Source organism: Orcinus orca, chromosome 15 (assembly GCF_937001465.1).
Source record: "Orcinus orca chromosome 15, mOrcOrc1.1, whole genome shotgun sequence".
Lineage (NCBI taxonomy): Eukaryota > Metazoa > Chordata > Mammalia > Artiodactyla > Delphinidae > Orcinus > Orcinus orca.
Window position 1 is genome coordinate 82,972,101 of NC_064573.1, and position 18,709 is coordinate 82,990,809.

The 18,709-nt window shown below is 54.3% G+C and overlaps 2 protein-coding genes across 2 annotated transcripts; one reads left to right on the plus strand and one right to left on the minus strand.

Moving 5' to 3' along the window:
- The first annotated feature begins 2,366 nt into the window (after positions 1–2,366).
- MTRFR (mitochondrial translation release factor in rescue) lies at positions 2,367–5,938 on the plus strand. The gene is made up of 2 exons (XM_033440809.2): positions 2,367–3,781; positions 5,347–5,938. The coding sequence occupies exons 1-2, from the start codon at positions 3,368–3,370 to the stop codon at positions 5,587–5,589; spliced, it is 657 nt and encodes a 218-aa protein (XP_033296700.1). The 5' UTR covers positions 2,367–3,367; the 3' UTR covers positions 5,590–5,938.
- Positions 5,939–7,850: 1,912 nt separating this feature from the next.
- Positions 7,851–17,619, minus strand: CDK2AP1 (cyclin dependent kinase 2 associated protein 1). Its single transcript, XM_004276673.3, has 4 exons — positions 17,268–17,619; positions 12,680–12,777; positions 11,033–11,159; positions 7,851–8,662 (listed from the first exon to the last, which is right to left on the minus strand). Exons 1-4 carry the CDS (start codon positions 17,320–17,322, stop codon positions 8,595–8,597), a joined length of 348 nt encoding a protein of 115 aa, XP_004276721.1. The 5' UTR covers positions 17,323–17,619; the 3' UTR covers positions 7,851–8,594.
- Positions 17,620–18,709: the final 1,090 nt, after the last annotated feature.

Below are 18,709 nucleotides of genomic sequence, written 5' to 3' on the forward strand. Positions count from 1 at the left end.
TGCCTAATAGGATGCAGCTTCCAAGTCCCAATAACCAGCCTTCTGGTGACTTGGGAGCATAGTGAAGCCTGAGAACCACTGCTCTGTGGCGTGTCATCCATTCCACGCTCTGGCATGTTATCTTACTTACAGATGTCTTAATTTCTCTTTTATGCTACAGGCTCATTGGACCCATCGAGGCCCACTCATGGCACATAGTAGATGTGGAAAATATTCATTGAACAAATTAACATTGCCTGTTTTAAAGGCGTCAGCCCTGTTATCTCTTAACTTGACCAAGTGAGAGAGAGCGTGGCTTTAACCTAAATTGCAGCCAGCTGTTTAGTGCAGACGCCACCCTCCAAGGAAGAGCAGAGCCGAGGGGAGCTGGGGTGGAGAGCCGGCCGGGCCGACGCTCGCACTCATGGGAGGGAACAAGGGCGCGCTGTCGTGACCGCTGGTTTCCCCTTACGCACACCGCTTGTGACCATTTTTCTCTTTAATGTCACGATGAGCTCTAATTTGAGCTGCTTTTATTGTTCCCCGAAGACTTTGGGTTGCTCTGTGGGTATCACAAAAACTGAAATCCAATCCGTATTCTTCTCTGGGCTTTGGGGAAGTGGAACCATGGGTGTGTTTGTCATTTTTAGCCACCATTGGAGTAGAGCCAGAGCTCCAGGAGATACTAAAAGTATTTGGAATCGTCCTATTGGCTGTTGGAATTAGCTGTTAAACAAAGCAGCCAGTAACTGAACACTGGGGACCTTCTCGAACTCCAGTTGGGTGGGAGACCTTCCTGTGTGTGTCAGCTCTGAACTAGGACAGAAAGGTAGATTTGAAACACAGTGGGCTGGTGACAAAGCAGCTGAGAGAAGCGCTGTCCTCTCCGCCCTTTGTCTGGGAGTTTCACCCTGTCTCAGACCTGCTTCCTTTCTTTGTCGCTGCACTATATTCCACTACCATCCTGCCTGGTCAGATTTACTAACGGAAGAGAAGCCCCAAGAGAGGTACTGGCCTCCTGTTCCACGAACCTAATACAGGGACTAGACACTGTCTGATACACAAAGGAATTCTGTTCTGTGGACTGAAAGCAGAAATAAGGGGAGGGAAATTTTGGACATCAACTTAGTCTCATTCATTTAATCATTATAGGGGAGTGGATTCTTTGTTGTAGAGATTTCAGAGAATGTGCCTGGGTTTATCCTTATCTTTTCCTGAGGATACTTCTGACATATTTCACACACAGTAAACAGAAGCCGTTTTCAAAGCACCACTTTCACTGGCATACTCTGTTTCAAAATATCTCCCTTGGTAGCCACAGAGCACATTACGAACTGACACCACCTTAATTATCATCCACCGGGACTGATAGGACCTGCTCAGAACATGCTGAATATCGTGCTTTTCACAAAGAAGATGTGTCAGTCATAGGATTGAGAACTAGCATGGCCTAAAGCTTGAAGAGTATATTTCATTATATTTATTTTCCATAGAAATAGTAGAGATAGAGATGAAGAATACTGTATTCATTCTAAAAATGACCAGTGTCATCTGTACTGATAACTGAGAAAGGCACTTGGATTTCAAATAGCAAAATGCACATATTTACAAGGAAGCAATGCCTGCTAGCCTGTTTCTGCATTAAGCTTATCTAGCGATCAGATCAGCGTTGGGCCCAGTGGGTGTTAGCCGTCAGAACTGCTGGTGGGTGAAAGGTAAATGAGCCGAGAGAAACCTAGTGAAATAATTTGGTGGATGGTACGTTACTTTTGGCTGAGGAAGTTGCCTTAGGTACACTCCAGTTCCTACCTGTGTTAGAGCTAGAATTTACAAGGTTTCAAGTGGTGAAAGAAGCTGTTTAGAGCCTCACAGGAAGCACTTGTTAAAAAGAGCAATATATCTGTTTTTAGTGCCTACATAATCCTTGATCAAGAAGTAGTATTATGCGAGTGGCACATTTGTAGTTCCCCAAATCTGCCTGGGTGACAGGGTTTTTTGGGGTTTTTTTTAAGGTTTTTTTTTTTTTAATTCATTTTTGGCTGTGTTGGGTCTTCGTTGCTGCGCACAGGCTTTCTCTAGTTGTGGTGAGCGGAGGCTACTCTTCATTGCAGTGCGTGGGCTTCTCATTGCGGTGGCTTCTCTTGTGGAGCACGGGCTCTAGGCGCGCAGGCTTCAGTAGTTGTGGTACACAGGCTCAGTAGTTGTGGTTCATGGGCTCTAGAGCGCAGGCTCAGTAGTTGTGGCGCACAGGCTTAGTTGCTCCGCGGCATGTGGGATCTTCCTGGACCAGGGCTCGAACCCATGTCCCCTGCATTGGCAGGCGAATTCCCAACCACTGTGCCACCAGGAAAGTCCTGGTGACAGGGATCTTGCTATAAACCAGTCTCATGCCTTCAGAGGTATCAGCAAAGCCCTTTCCAGAACACTGTTTTCTCTGACTTTAAGCCTGTGTGGGTTGCATGGAGAGGGCTTATTCCTCCCATTTTCCAGATGAGAAAATGGGCGAAGGTTGTGACTCCCCCGCCCCGACCCCATTCACATGGGGAATATGTAGATCTCTGAAAAGAGGTGATACCTTTCAGATCCTCTGCCCTCCTCCCCTCGACAAAAAGCAAAGGCTTGTGATTCACCATACCCTCATGGCTATTATTCTCTATACTATTCGTCAACTAAGACATTTCAGCCTTAGGCTCCTCTCGAGTAGTTATTGAAATCTCTTGTTCAGCGCCTCTCGCTTTCTTCTTGAATATCTTCTCCGACTAGACTGTGAGCTCCAGGAAGATAGCGTCTTGCCCTCTTTGACCTCACGTCACTCCCTGTACCTCACCTCATACTTTGAACGTAACAGGCACCTTAATAAAAATCAGTTGGCTTGGTGGTTCTAAGGATGAGTACCGGTTGGATCATGTGATTGGCAGTGCTTCTGAGGGAACAGATGTTCCTATTCAAATCCATGAAACTGGAAACATGAAAAAACAACAATCATGACATTGATTGATAGTGATATTTACTGTGTCAGACTGTTTAAGCTTAAGCTATAAAATAGACTATCACGTTCTGTCGTCTTTCCATTTTGATTTCAAAGGTTCTCACACACTTAAATAATGTCCCTTGACTCAGATCCTAATTCTTGTGTGATGTACTATGTAATATTTCCTTATCAAATTACAGCCCTGTTCTTTTGAATTTTACACTCAAAGCTTCCCCTTCCTGAGAAAACACCACTTCTGGGTGCTTTGAAGACATTTTTTGGTCTGTTATAAGAAAATATTTATCAGTTGGCAAGGCATGTAGTGCTGAGAACACGGTAGACAATGCAGGGCCGGAGCGAGGTGTGTGTTGCTGAGTATCCTGTCTGCACTAATTTCCTAAATCCCCTGCCTGCCAGATGGGTGGTCATCGTCTGAACTGGTTCATAAAAGGTGATTTTAGAACCTGCGGTATAATCTTGAGCACAAACAAGGCTGAAGGGCTGTCTTTTCTGTCTTATTCAGGTCCTGAGCAGGCAGAGCCACGCGCTATGAGCACCTCGGGTCTGTTCCGTTTTCCTACCCCACTGACCAGAGTGTGCATGGTGCCCTGGGGACTCCGGCTCTGCGAGAAGCCGGAGCTCTTATCCCCTGGAACAGCGGTCACTCCAGTCCAGGCGGCAGGCAAGAAGGACCACCCTGCTCTGCTCTCCCTGGATGAGAGTGAACTTGAAGAGCAGTTTGTAAAAGGACACGGGCCAGGGGGCCAGGCAACCAACAAAACAAGCAACTGCGTGGTGCTCAGGCACGTCCCCTCAGGCATTGTGGTCAAGGTAGAGGAAGGAGGCCGTGGGGGTCCCCTGGTTTCTCCTGAGTGAAAACTTGTTCTCACCATGACCCCGGCAGTAGAGGGACTGCAGGTCTCGTGCCCGGTCCCGAGCGTTTCTCCCAGGCAGAACCTCTGCACAGCGTCAGGAGCCTCCTTCCAGGATCCTTTGCAGTTGCGCTTTTACTGCTGCTGTCCTTGAACTTGGCAGGCCACGGTTCTGGTCGAGCCACCGGGCTGCAGGGTGGCTGCAGAAAGCTCTGCGGCACTGCCGTGGGCTCCAGCCCCCAAGCAGCACGCGGGCCCAGGTTGTCCGCCAGTGGGCTCAGCCCTTAGCCTCCTGGCTGATCGCTCAGATGGTCACATTTTCCATGTCCCTCCGTCCCCTCTTTAGTAAATGTCAGTGACACCTACCCTTCTGGAGAAGAACTGAGTGAGGTAACGTTGGCAACCCAATTTCAGCCCTCAGAGGAAAAATGCCAGGTACAGCTGCCTGTAGGAGGCTTTCTTCTGAATATAAAAAACCAACCTCTGATCAAAATATCACCAGCTGTCAATACATTTTGAACCTCTAGGAAATGGTGCAGCGCTTTTCTCCTGTCTCCTGGTTTGGTAGCGGCCCACCACCTCTGTGGAACTGCCAGTCCATTCCGTATCCCCAGGGCCCTGAAGGCGGCACAAGCCTTGAGGCACAGCAGAGAGAGCAGAGGCGGGCTTTCGCACATCAGCGGTACCTTTCGCAAGTACTTGCATATCACGTGAGCTTGCGGCCGGCCCTGTTCTGAGCCACTTCACATTCGAGTTAACTCTTAATCGTCACAAGCCAACACTCATGATGTGGAATCTGAGGCACAGGGAGGCTCCTGCGCCTGCAGGAGAGTCAGCCCAGACCGAACCCAGAGTCTGTTCCTGACAGCTGTTCTTCGCTGCCACGTTTTTGAGCCAAGAGCGTATTAGTGAAAATCTCAATCATTTTTCTTTTCCTCCTTGAAAAAAGTGACATTCGTGAGCAACAAATAAAATTCTGAAACCTATTTTATATAGCTTACTCCACATTTGCTTTTGGTACTATTCTTTCATCCTAATTTCACAGGATTTCTTTTATCAACTTGCTTTGCAAGGCACTCACCAGTGATAACAGAGATATTATGTAATGAATATTATGGCTGACAAATAATAAAGAGGCTATTTTCCTCCTTCAGAGAGAAGTTTACATTTATAAATGGGGCACACAAAGGGCTCGCTTAGACATACTGGTTGATGTTTTCAAAATTATTTGGGAACTTTATTTGAAGGCTACTGTTACTTCTAAACAAAACAACACTCCTAATATTGGAATAGTCACAGTGAAAGCCACATAATACAGCTGGGGTGTGGGACTGGGTGGGGGCCAAGCAGAGGCAGGAAAGGGTATGGCCTTCGTCCTGTCACTGACCTACTGGGACTCCTGACAAGTGGCTTTCCTTCTGCGGGCCTGACCCCTCTATAAAGGGACTAGGTTGAATTTAATGATTCCTGAGGTCCTGCCCAGAACACACTGGCTTTCACATTATGAAATATTATCTCTTACAGTGCCACCAGACTAGATCCGTCGATCAAAACAGAAAGCTAGCTCGGAGAATCCTGCAAGAGAAAGTGGATGTTTTCTACAATGGTGAAAACAGTCCTGTTTACAAAGAAAAACGAGAGGCAGAGAAGAGAAAGCAAGAAAGGAAAAAAAGAGCAAAGGAGACCCTAGAGAAAAAGAAACTCCTGAAAGAACAATGGGAATCAAGTAAAAATGTGCCCAGAGAAAGGACTGCAGATTCTGACTGAAAGAACCTGCCGGATGGGACTTCGCTGGTGGCGCACTGGTTAAGAATCTGCCTGCCGATGCAGGGGACACGGGTTCGAGCCCTGCTCTGGGAGGATCCCACATGCCACGGAGCAGCTAAGCCCGTGCACCACAACTACTGAGCCTGCGCTCTAGAGCCCGCGAGCCACAACTACTGAGCCCGCGTGCCACAACTACTGAAGCCTGCACACCTAGAGCCCGTGCTCTGCAACGAGAAGCCACCGCAATGAGAAGCCTGCGCACCGCAACAAAGAGTAGCCTCCGCTCGCCACAACTAGAGAAAGTCCACGCGCAGCAACGAAGACCCAACGCAGCCAAAAATAAATAATTAATTTTTAAAAAAAGAACCTGCCGGATGCCTCCAGGGACGGCGTGAGCTCCACCACCAGCGCAGCTGTGACGGGCTCCAGAAACAGCAGAGTTTCTAAACAGCAGACAAACTGTAGTGAATAGCAGTGCATACTTTGAGAATAAAACTGTAAAAAGAAACACGAGGAAGTCATTACTGTAGAAGGACAAGGGCACTTTTTGGGGGAGGAAAGGCTGTCATTGTGACGCAGGGCTTGGAGGGGCTTCTGGGCAGCTGACAAGAGTTCTGTTTCTTGACCTGGACGGTAGTTAGAAGTATGTCACCTTTTAAGCTATACATTTGTGTGACTGTATCTGTATCTGCACCACGAGGCTTGTGAGAACTTAGTTCCCCGACCAGGGATTGAACCTGGGCCCCGGCAGTGAGAGCGCAGAGTCCTAACCACTGGACCGCCAGGGAATTCCCCAATGAAAATATTTTCTGAAAAAAAGCATTAATGTAAGTAATGGACTTTTTATGGAAAACTATAGAATTGAGTCAAACAATAGCATTTAGTGCCTCCTTGTCACCTGCTGGAAGGTCATTGCTCAGTGATACATGGATGTCATTAAGAGAACAAAAGAAAACAAGATGGCGAAAGATTTACAAGTTAGTAAGTTACTTGCCCATTTACCCCATTAGCTTAATAGACTGTGTTGACAAGTAACCTCTCTGATGTGGAAATACACATGTCATTCTCTGTATGCTGATTTACAAGTAGTAGGTTTATAAAAGATGAGGTTTCAGAAACTTGGGTTTGTGAATTTGCTTGATACCATCCTTCAAGCTGGATCTGACCGTACAAACTGTTTGGGGGTTTTCAGGCATGGTTTGTTAGCACACATCCGGAAGTTTATGCATAAAACTAGTAGGGAGACAAACCGTGAGGTGAGAAGGCCACTGTCAGACCCAGGGTCGGCCTCATCCGTGAAGACCAGACTGCATGCACCCAAATAAAGTTCCCTGTGAAGAAGCCCGGGAAGGTCTTCCCACCTCCGAGTAGCCCGGTTCGGAAGTTTAGCTCTACGCAAGGCTCTCGACCTCTGGTCACAGTGTGCGGGGCCCTTCCCAGGTCCAGCCTCCTTTTAGAAGGGAGCCAAGTGAAGCATCTGGAATGGTACACAGAAGACCGTAATAGTGGAAGGGAATTTGGGGAGCTTCAGACAAGGGGGACAGAAGCTTTAACTTCTGTCTCCCCCCTTGAACCTTTTTGAATTTCCTGTCACGTCCACGAAGGAGATGCAGACAAGCCGACTGCCTAGTACCCGTTCCTCCGGCCTTTAGAGCTGTCATGGCTGGGACCTGGCCTTATGCCTGTGAAACTGACCAGGTCCCTCCTTTTGTCTTAGTCTACCCCTCACCATGGTAAATCCTCATTACATCGGGATCGGGGCCTAAGGAATATAGTAAGGATGACCTCCAAGTCCCTTTGGAAGGTCCCCACTGTTGGGGACCACCCCACGAATTCTCAGCACATCCGAGGCAACCCAGTTTTCCCAGCACCAGAGCAGGTAGTTCTTCCAGTGAGAACAGGATGAAGTAGCTAGCTTGAGTTTAAATGCTCACGGGTTAAGTTCCTAAAAACAGAATGGCCTAACTTGGGGGAGCACAGAAAGGGCGAAGTCAGTAGCATCGCCTCTACTCTTGTTTTCCTTCCTGGCACACACTTAACATCTGCTGCAGTTAAGATGCATGCATGACGCAGCTCACCTGATCCCTGCCTTCTGACTTAACCGACACATCCTGTCCCTGGCCTGTTGTGCTACTGATATTGTCACGCAAGATGTTTCTGGACCAGGTGGGAAAATGCCCTTTGACAGGTCTCTCCCCACTCTCGCTGAGGAGCCGTTCTTTAAAATACCACCAAGAATTTGCGGAACCCACATCTTAATACAAGCTGTTAATGAAAATAAGCTTTATTACATCGAGTAATAAATACAAAGATGCAAACAGTCCCATTTTCTTCCAGATGTTTGGATCAACTTACAGGAAAGGCAGAACTGAAATCTACATACAGTCTCAGGAAAAATTTCGGGGATCCTTGTTGGGTTTGGTTTGGGAGGTTGCTCTTTCTTCTGTATGTATATAACTTGTGCATTTTAAAAGTCGACTTCAGAGCACTAATAGTCATGCAAATGCTTAAGCAAAAAAGAATTTACGTTAAGCAGAATCTATAGTGTATGGGAAACGAGGGGACCAGCTACTAGTTAAGTGTGCTGTCAAGTCCGCACTACAAAAAAAACCCTTCAAGTTGTATCAGCTTATGAAAAGGATCAAAGAACAATCCGGGTAACATAAATGTATTCAAAAGAGGAGAGCGAGACAGTGGTATCTTGGAGGCAAACTAGTTTGCTGTAAGATAGGTAATTTTTACGTGCATCTTTTGAATCAATGCTTTAAAAAACAACAACAAACACCTGGGTAGTTCCTAACTATTTAAAATGTAACTCCCAATCAACTGCAAAATCTTTCCTCAATCTTACAGACTGTAGATTCGGAGCCTAGTGAACCATGGGAGGGGCAGGGGGAGGAGAAACCAAACTGTTACCATTTTGAAAACAAAAGTTTCATCTGAACAGGGGAGATGAACTGTAACTTCTCTCCGAAGATGGAAAACCGTCCAGGCTCACAGGGCAGCTAAGACCTGGCATTCCGTTCTGTTTCAGCCAAGCACTCCCGCACCAACCCTCGAGCGTGGATGATGCCTGGAAGAGAAGCAGAGGCGGACGTCAGCCAGCAGCACCCATTCCAGAAGAGGAGGAGGGTCCTTCCAAACCAACCGCGAAACCCTCAGACTGGAGGAAACTCAGGACCTGCATCCAACACCCCAAACCCCATCCCACCCCTCAAAGCAAAAACCCCTCTGCACGTCTCCCTAAAAGTTTCTTCCCATGCTCAAGGTGACAGCCAGCAAGCTCTCTTTTTATGACGTGACTCTATTTGAACCCTGTTACCGTCCAGATGACAGGAGGCAGTGTGTCCCCACCCAAGTTCTTTAAGCAGGGACCCGCTTTGGAGATTCCACGCCTTCAAACCATTATTTCTCCTAAATTCTAGAAAGGGCTTGACAATGTCAGGCAGCCTGGCTGGTTCGGGTGCGAGACGAGTGCTCACTCAGGCCACCTTGGTCCACTGCTTTGTCCTTCCCCCCAGGGGATGGGTGCCACCTTCTGCACTATTATTCTCCCCTCATCTTTTATCTCTATAGTTTGGGAGTTATCTATTGCTTGTTTGGGTTTTGTGGGGTTTTTTTCTTTTTTTGGCTTTACTGAACTTCATGAAATATTGATTTCATTTTAACAGACACCAAGAATCTACTCCTTCCAAGAGCTGACCCCCCAGAGGGCACTGGGAATGACACCCCAAGTCACTCAGGTGTCCCCACCTCACAAATCTTACCCCCCAGAGCTTCCGAAGACTTTCTGGAAAGGGCTGTGTAGCCACTGTCACAGCTACTCCACTCTGCCATTGTACTGTGACAGCAGCCGCAGACATTAATAAGCAATGGGTGTGGCCATGTTCCAACAAGTCTTTACTTACAACACTGAAGTCTGAATTTCACATAATTTTCACATGTCACAAAATCTTATTTTTTTCACCATTAAAAAACGCAAAAAACATTCTTGGCGCTTGACTCCCTTGTGCCCTTCTTACTTTGCTATGATGTAAACTTGGCCACCTTACTGGTCAGGGTGACTGTGGGGCCAGCTGCTCACCCAGGATGTGCCCTGAAGCAGTCACCAGGTGTATCCATGTGTTGACCTGAACTGCCAGCTTTGTTGGGAGGCTGCAGGTCGCCTGTCAGAAAGACTGCGGGGTCCAGCATCCTCCCAAGCATTTGCAATCAGGTAACCGGCACTCCCGTTACCAGCACTGTGGGCAGAGCAATGCCCACCTGACCCCCAGGGCTGGATTGGGGGTTAAGCTCCTCCTCTCCCCCGAGCCCTCTTCCGTTCCAGCCTCTAACTGCCAGCCCCCCTCCCCACACCTGTGCCTGTTATTCCCCAATCCAGCTCTGCAATCGGTCAGTCTCTTCACAAAGGTGTCATGAACCGGCCCACTGCTCTGGGTGGGAGCCTGTCCTCAGCCGGCCTTGCCATCACTGCAGCCGTGGCCTCAACTGCAGCCCCCCTGTCACGCCCCAGATTTATAGCCACAGAACATTTCCCTCTCGATTTTCTCCAAATTTGCTTCTCTAACCTTAAAAAAAAAAAAACTCCTAAAATTAAATTCACACATAAGCCACCGTGCTCTGAACTGCCACCTTCTAAAATAGAAATCCTTTTCTCCTCTCCACGCCGCTTTCACTTCATGAAGCAGCAAAAAACAACCTATTTCTCTGCCTTCTGAAGTCAGCTGGCCAGTCACCTCTTCACGTGAGTCACTTTCTTCCTGTGGCACCATCCTCCCGCCCTTCCTCCCTCTTCAATCAGGAAAGAACTTCAAAGCATTCTCACTCTCCCGCCCCAGACTGGGACGGGCCACACGCCCCCCTGGGCCCCGCTCCAAGGAGGACAGCAGAGGGCAACGCAGGCCCCCTTGGCCTCGTGTCACTGGCCTCACCCAAGTTGGGAGCCTACCTTATTGGGCCGCCCAGGGCTCCTAGGACCAGTGTCGGCCAACGGGAGCAGAGCGGGCGTGAGGCAGAGCTGCAGGATCTGGGTACAAAGACTTTTTTTTTTTTTTTTTTTTGGCCGCACCATGAAGCTTGCAGGATCTTAGTTCCCTGACCAGGAATCGAACCCGAGGCCGCTGCAGTGGACGCGTGGAGTCCTAACCACCGGACCACCAGGGGAGTCCTGGGGATTCCCTTCTTAGACGCTGCATCTGACAACTGGCCGCCAAGCCCCTTCCATCAGATGTTCATCCCACAGACCCGCTCACCCAGCCTGACACCTCCACAGCCAACGGTAATTCTGTAACAAAGCGGGAGCCCCTGTGCCGCGGGGGACTCTTCCATCTGCCACCCTCCATTTTCCCCAGAAAATCTTTCAAGACAGTTACTAGGCCAGTGCCGTGGGGTCCGCCAGCAGCAAGGCGTCACCTGTCATGGGAGTCCCGGGCCCACGATTTACCTCGTTTTAGTCTCTCCATCGCGCTCTTGCTGCCCGCGTAGGTGGGTCTGATCTCTTTCCCCAGCTCTTCGATGATGGCCAACAGCTCAGCATATTTGCTCTGGGGCACCTGGCTGTTCCCAGTTCCCTAGAATCAGAAAGAAAAGGGTTCAGGAGGATTGAACCCAACCTGACCCCAATGCCGTGGTCAGGACCCCACAGCATGCCAGCTCCACGAGGGCAGGGCTGGGGAGAGGCCCGAGCCGGGGGCAGGTGGTGGAGGGAGGGCGGCCTGGCCCAGACTCCAGGGCAGCTGCGGCCAGGCACGGCCCACCTGGACGACAAGCACAGAGCAGGGAGCCGGCCCTCTACTGTCCCCGCACACTCAAGGCAACCACCCAGCAGTCTGCAGAAAGCCCTTTTATCATCTCAAATGAAAAAAAAAAAAAAAGACTGGCTTGTCGATAGGAAAGTGTTCACTGAGAATCTCCTTGAAGGAGCCGATGGGCAGGCAAGTGATGGGGGGGGAGGGGGCGTGCTGAGGGTCCAGAGTGGGCGGAAGAGATGGAGGCCACACATGGGGTCAGCAGGACCACAAAAACTGCCAGGGACCACCCAGACAGAGCCCAGAATGTATTTAAATTCATCCATCCTCCCCCGCAGGCAGGGCCCACCACACAGAAACCCCTTCTCTCCAGAACCCCACAAACAGCCCGAGCAAACACCCGGAGCAGGAAGGCTGGGTCCCGTCGGCCTGTGGGCCTCAGCCAGGCCTCCCTGGCCCCCCCTCCCCCGCCCCCCCCCACAGCTGCATCAGGGCGGCCACCTCCCCCCCAGGCCCTCGCCTGCTCCCCGCTCCTCTGCCGCCTCCGCCTCCTGGCGTCCTGGTCCTTCCTCCTCTCCTCATCCAGCTCGGCAGCAGCCTCCCGCCGCCACCTCTTCAGGGGGTCCTCGCCCGTGCCCGCCTCCCCTCCGGGGGCAGGACGGCCTGGCAGGGCACGGCTCCCAGCCGCCGCCTCATCCGTGGGGCCGGCCTCCGTGGCGACCTCGGAACGCGAGTGGCAGCCACGGGAATCTCCCGGCTAGTGGCCCGGGTCCCCTCCCTGGCGGCCAGCGGCCACCTCCCCTGAGGGCCCGCCAACCCGGTGGGGAAAGCAAGTCTCCGCGAGGTTGGGGCAGGGGCGGTCCACAGTCCCGAAACTGGTGGAACCAGGTGTAAAACTGAGGGGCCAGCAGCTCTCGGTGCAACGCACCTGGACTCCACTAGGATATGGGCCCGTCCTCCCTGCAGGGCCCATGACCTTGTGGGGAGTGAGTGGGAGCAGGGCCCCCCTCCTCTGTCCAAGCTCAGATACAGAGTCAAGGCCAGACCTCACTTCCCCAGGGACCAGGCACGAGGAGGCCCACCAGGGACACACGTGGGGTGGTGGCCCCATGGGCAACTGTGGCTCTCGGGGCTTCCAGCCTTCTTTGGGCTCTCCCACCCCTTCCTGTCACTCGGTGTCCCCCGTGAAACCCCCTGCCACTTCTCCATTCTGATGCCTTGAGCCCTGGGTTGAGGAAGCTCAGATGACAGCTCCATCATTTCTACTCCTTTCACCGCTTCCCCTCTGGCCCAGGCCGCCCCTAGGGCCCCTCCCACCGCACATCCCAGCCCCGCTGCCATACCTGGGTGTAGCCTAGAGATGGCGGCCCGTAGTCACTCAGCAGCTGGCGGTACTGTGATGACGTCGCCATACTGGTGGAGGGCGGGTGGACACTCCCAGCTACAGGGGAGGAGACAGGAGTCAGTAATCAAGTAGCCTTGGCTAACTGTATCCGAGGTAAGGACTCTGAGTCCCCCTGCCCAGAACTCATGCCATCAACAGTGGTCTTTTGTCTCTGAGGATACAGAACCCTACTCCTGTCCTCTAGTTTGGCCACGGCTGATACTCGGCGTAGATGACTGATGGTAAAATGTAGCTAACAGACCACTGCTCTTCACGCCCATCACCACAGCAGACATTGCTAATCAATCACAGAAATCCTTCCCATACATGCAGTCAAAACTGGTAGCAAAGACGAAAGCTGCTGCTATTCTCAGCCTAACCCTTGCAAGTCCCCTTTTCCTGGGTCCTGCTCCCCAGAGGTTGATATCCTAGAGACACATGGCTGCCACAAGAGCCCATTTGCTACTAAGGCTGGTCCACACCTGGGCTGAGACTTCCTGTGTGCCCAAACCTCTGCTGGAGTATATGGTGAGGAAGACAGGGGAAGATCTGGAGGTTGTTGAGACCCAACCCTGGCTGGGGACTGGGGTACTGGACACAAAGTCAGGAATCTGAAGCACATCACAGCCTGTCTGTGTGTCCTTGGACAAGCCCCTCAACCTCTCTGAGCTCCTGTCGCCCCTCCCCAAAGAGGGAACAAGACTCTCGGCAGTCTGAATCTATGCCCAGCTGGCTCCACCCCCATGGGGGAGGCGTAAGACCCCACTTATGGACTGTTAACACTGGGAGACACTGTCCCTCAGCAGAGGGACCACGGGGGGCCAGGGCCCGGCTCAGAACGGAGTCTCCTGCATGGGGGGTGGGGAGGCCCTCAGCAGGGAATTTTCCAGGTCCAGCTCAGTAGCTGGAAGCATGCAGACCCATAATGGCGTCCGAGTGGTCATTAGCAAGTAAAGGATGTCCTGCAGAATTACGAACAGCGGTAACCATGGAGAATCTACCTAGCCCTCCTCAGCAGCTGCCCGCATGCCTCCACGCCCGGCCGGGGAGCAGCTTCCCTTCTGCCTGCCTTCCCCGGAGCCAAACTGTCTCTCTCTCACGCACACGGCGGGCTCTGCAGACTTGGCCCCCGGGGATGGACAGCTGGTGCCAGGCCGGCCAAACCGACCAGCTGCTCATCTGGTGTGGGCAAGGGGAGGGGGCAGGGGAGGAAGGAAGTTCAGGAGCTCAGGCTGCTGGAGCTGGAAGGGGCCCTGGAGCCCCTCACTGCAGAGACAGAAACACAGACCAGAGAGGGCGGGCACTGCCCCAGGCCACACAGCACAGAAGAGACTAACACACCGCACCTATCCCTCTGTCCAGGAGCCGCAGACAGCTTGGTACCCGACGTGTCTTCCTCGGTCTCAGGCCTGCCTGGGTTTCTCCACTGGGACCCAGATTTATGCTCAAACACAGGATGCCCAGTCAGGAAACGTGAATCCTGCCACGTCTAAGCTGGGACTGGGCACAGCACTGCGCTCCTCCGAGCCTCACCACCACGCCTCTACAGTGGGGTAGCTGAAACACCTGTGCTGCAGAACCACACCTCCGTCTGAAGCAGCTGCGGGTGTGCAGTGGCCAGAGCACAGGAGTGTGGCAGGGCGGGTGACCCCCAGCTCCCCTCGCCACATCAGCCAAGCCCCAATTTCCTGACCTTCTGATGTGGGCGGTGAGTGCGGTCTGGGCAGCTCAGGCTTTGCTGCCCCAGGCCAGGGTTCAAGTCCCGCCCACCACAACTTATCAAAGGCCAGGATGCTAAACGCAAGACTGTGTGTGGGGAGGGGTGTCTACTGCACCGCTCGGCACTTCAAGCCATCTAGAAGATTCCAGCTCCCTGGCAGGAGGTGAGCTGGACACCTCTGGTTCATTCTCTGCACCACCTCCTGCCCTCCTCTCGCTGCAAGTCTGTATTTCTTGCCTCCCCAACCCATCTTCTCTCCCACAGCCAAGGGCTTGGACTAGGAGCCAGTCCAGCTGCGCCATACGCGGCTGTGTGACCTAAGACAAGGCCCTTCCCTCTCTGGGCCTCAGTTTTTCCATCTGTTTGAGGTGATGGTTCCCACCAGAATGTCTCAAGGCCCTAGATGCTGCTCCTCCAGGGTGCCGGGGTTAGGTCCCGGGGGGCTGAGCGGAGGAGGAGGAATGGGTTGGGGGCTTGGGGGATGGGAGTCAGGCAACAGCTCAACAGCTCGGAGCTTGACTTTCCCACGGCCTGGGTGATGTGGTAGGTGACCCCGACTGTGTGCCAGCGCCAGTCCCTTACTCGGTGTTCAGAGGGGGGTGTCTGTGGCCCTGGAGAGAGCTGGCGGAAGGGCCCCGAGTCCCACTCATTCCCACACCTTCCTGCAGACACAGCGGCCGGCTGCCGGAGGCCTAGGAGAAAACCAGACCGGGCGTGAGCACAGCCGTCACGGAGCATCGCAGACAATGCGTGTAGTGTGCGGGGACCAGGGAGGGCCCGGAGCCCAGGGAGGGACTGGCAGAGGCCAGCAGCTCCTGGGGCCAGGCGCGGCTCCCCGCCCCCAAGCCAGACAAAGAGCGCCCGGGCCTGGGGAGCTGGCGGCCTTCCCGCCACTTGGGGCGCCTGGGGGGGCTCTCCGGCGGGGAGGCGGGGGCTTTGTCTAACTCCGCCACTGCCACCGCCGGCCAGGCCGAGGCTTGGCAACTCTCGAGCAGGAGGCAGGGCTGGAGGGTGTGAGGGATGATGACAAGGAAGCCGGAGGAGCGGCAGCGGAGAGTCCATCTTGGATGCAAATGGCACGGGGAGATCCGGCCTTTCTAAAGGGGTCCACGGGGAGGGGGGCAGCCCCACCAAAACACCAGAGACCTGGGGACCTCAGCAGTCCTCCCGGAGTTCACCGCAGGAGAAAGAAGAAAATCTGTGTACAGGTGCTAGCCAGCCCAGAGGGCTTCGGGGTCCCCAGCGGGTGCCTCTGTCACCCTGTGACCCCAATCCCCGAAGGGCCCCATTCAGGGCGCCGGCCTCAACTGCACCAGGGCCGGCCTGAGACTTCCCGCCAGTCCGGGCTGGCAGCAAGACCCTCCACCCATCCCACCCCGGAGTCAGATGAGGGAGGCAGTGAGAAATACTGTGGCCACAAAGCCCGTCTTGGTAAGGTGTGCAGACCCCAGAAGAGGTGAGAACATCTGAGGAGAAAACAGGGGCTCTTGGGGCTTAGCGCCCACATTTGACCAACTCAACTATCCCCCACCCCGTCCTTCCACCCCCTTAATCTTAACCCTTTCCAATCCCCAAATTTGTGTCCAAGAAGTTAAATACACACACACACACACACACACACACACACACACACACACCTATACACACATATGCATATACATATATTGCTTTCCTGGGGGCCTCTTCAAATTTTTGGAATTCTGGAGTCAACATTCGGAGACAAGGCCCAAAACTTTCGGCCAACTGCCGGCGTGGCATTTCTGACCAGCAAGGCCAATCCCCTCCCTCCCAAGCCCCCTCCATGCACCTCGCTTATTTGGAAGTTTGTTTCCCATCAAGAGTCTAAAGGAGAAGAACCTTGGTGAAGGGACAAAGCCGGTCCCCTCTGAACCCACAATTTCACCTATCGCCCTCGGTCCCTGGGGCAAGACCCTAGGCACAGCCTAAAGCTGCCTGACAACTTCTGCAGGAGTTTCCTGGGACCGCCCAGCTCCAGCCCCAGGGAAAGGAGAGGACGGCCCCTCCGGCTTCTGAAGGAGGGGGCCTTCTAAACCCAGACTTGGGGGCTCCGTGATGCGGGGGCCCCGCTGAAACAACGCCCCCAGCCGCCGCTTCCAGGCTCTCCGAGGCCCCCGATCTCCTCCAACTTCTCTCCGCGCACGCCTGAAGGGACCTCCCGTGCGACCCATTTTGAGCGCCCCGTCCCACGCGCCAGGCCGGGCGGGCGCCCACCGACGATCTCCACTGCACCGCCGGTGACCCCAGCGGCCCCGCTCCCTCGGGGTCGGCTGCACCTGGCACGCTCGCCGCCCCGCAGCGCCGCCCGCGCGTGGCCCGGGCTTGCTCACGTGCACCCCTGCCGCCCAGGCCCCCTGCCCGGACCTACCCCCAGCTCCCTAAGGGCGGCCCGCGCCGGGGTCCCGGCGCCCCGCTCCCGGCGCGGCCCGGCCGCTCCCGACTCCCGCCGGCAGGGGCCCTCGCCGAGCCGCCCAAAAGCCAAGGAAAAAGGAGCCGAGAAAGCCTCCCCCGCCCTCGCTCGCCGCGCTCCCCACGAGCCCTCGGCCGCCGGCGTGGGGGGGACCGCGGCGGCCGCCCGTGCCCCGGGCCCCGGCCCGGCCCCGAGGCCCGGCGCGGGGCGCACCCGCGAACTTTGGCAGGGCGGGCACCGGAATCATGGCGGCGGCCGCCGCGCTGCCCCGGGCCGGGACCCGGTGCCCGCCGACCCCGGCCGCCGCGGGGCCCCGGGAGCCGGGGCCGGGCGCGCGGACCCCCAACTTGGCGGCACTTGGGGCGCGGCGCGCGCGGCCCGCGGGGCGCACTCACTCACCGGCGTTGAGGGAGGCGGCGGGCATGTGCGCGGTCAAGTTCGGTTTGTAAGACATCCCCCCGAGCGGCGGGGCGCGCCGGGGCGCAGCGGGGCCCGGCCCGCGAGGGCGGCGGCGAAGGCGGCGAGGCCGGGCGGCAGCGAGGCGGCCCTAGCGTCCGTGCGCCCGTCCGTGCGCCCGCCGAGCTCCCGCGCACTTTTTGTTGTTGACGGCTCGGGCCGCACCGGCAAATATGGCCGTCCCTCACCCTGACACCCGCTGCAGTATATCACCCATACATCGGGCGGGCGCGCGGGCGCAAGGGCGGCCGCAAACTTTGAGCGGAGCCAGCGGGGCCGGCCCGGGCCGGGAGGGGGCGGCCCGGCGCGCCGCGGCCCGGCGTCAGGGGGCGGCTCCGCCCGCGGCCGCGCCCCGCGCCTCCGGGCGCGCTCGGCGCCCGCAACTTGGCAAAGTTTCGGGGGCTGGGGTCCCGGCGGCGCCCGAGGCCCGCGTGGGTCCCTTTCTTCTTCTGCGCTGGCGGCGCCTGGAGATTTGTGCTTGTACCGATTTTTTTTTTTTTTTTTTGTAAGCTAGGTAGGATTGCAGAATTACTTTTTTTCCCCTTGACTGTGGGGGCAGGGATGGAAAATTACCTGGAGAAAATGGTGGCGAGTGGTATTTTTAAGCACGTAGATCATTCCAGACGCCGAGGTCTGGCTACTCCCCAGAATAAGAACAACCAATTCTTGACATTGATTTCAAATAAATTTCATGTCCCTCTCGGTATTAAGTGGTTTTTAACCCCTTGGCGGCCTAGACTCCTTTGAGACTGGGCAAAACCCAGAGGCCTCCTCCCCTGGGAAATACACCCTCACATCTACATAATTTTGCATCTTAACTCATTCAAATATCTAAGAAGCGCCTACTACGTGCCGGGCACTGTTCCCGGCGCTAAGGGTACCAGAATAAACTTGACAAAGTTTTCTCTCTCCTGGATTTTACATTGCAATTTTTGATCCTCCTCCGACGGACCCCAGCCGACTTCTGAGATCTGACACGCAATCATCAAATGCATTTTGCATTAGATGATGAAGCTTTTGAAGGTGTTATTTCTTGGAGTTCTGCTTTATTATTACTTTTTAAAATTTTATTGATTTATTTACTTTGGCTGCGTTGGGTCTTCGTTGCTGTGCGCGGGCTTTCTCTAGTTGCGGTGAGCGGGGTCTACTCTTTGTTGCGGTGCACAGGCTTCTCATTGCGGTGGCTTCTCTTGTTGCCGAGCACGGGCTCTAGGCGCGCGGGCTTCAGTAGTTGTGGCACGTGGGCTCAGTAGTTGTGGCACGTGGGCTCAGTAGTTGTGGCTAACAGGCTGTAGAGCACAGGCTCAGCAGTTGTGGCGCACAGGCTTAGTTGCTCCCCGGCATGTGGGATCTTCCCCAACCAGGTCTCAAACCCATGTGTACCC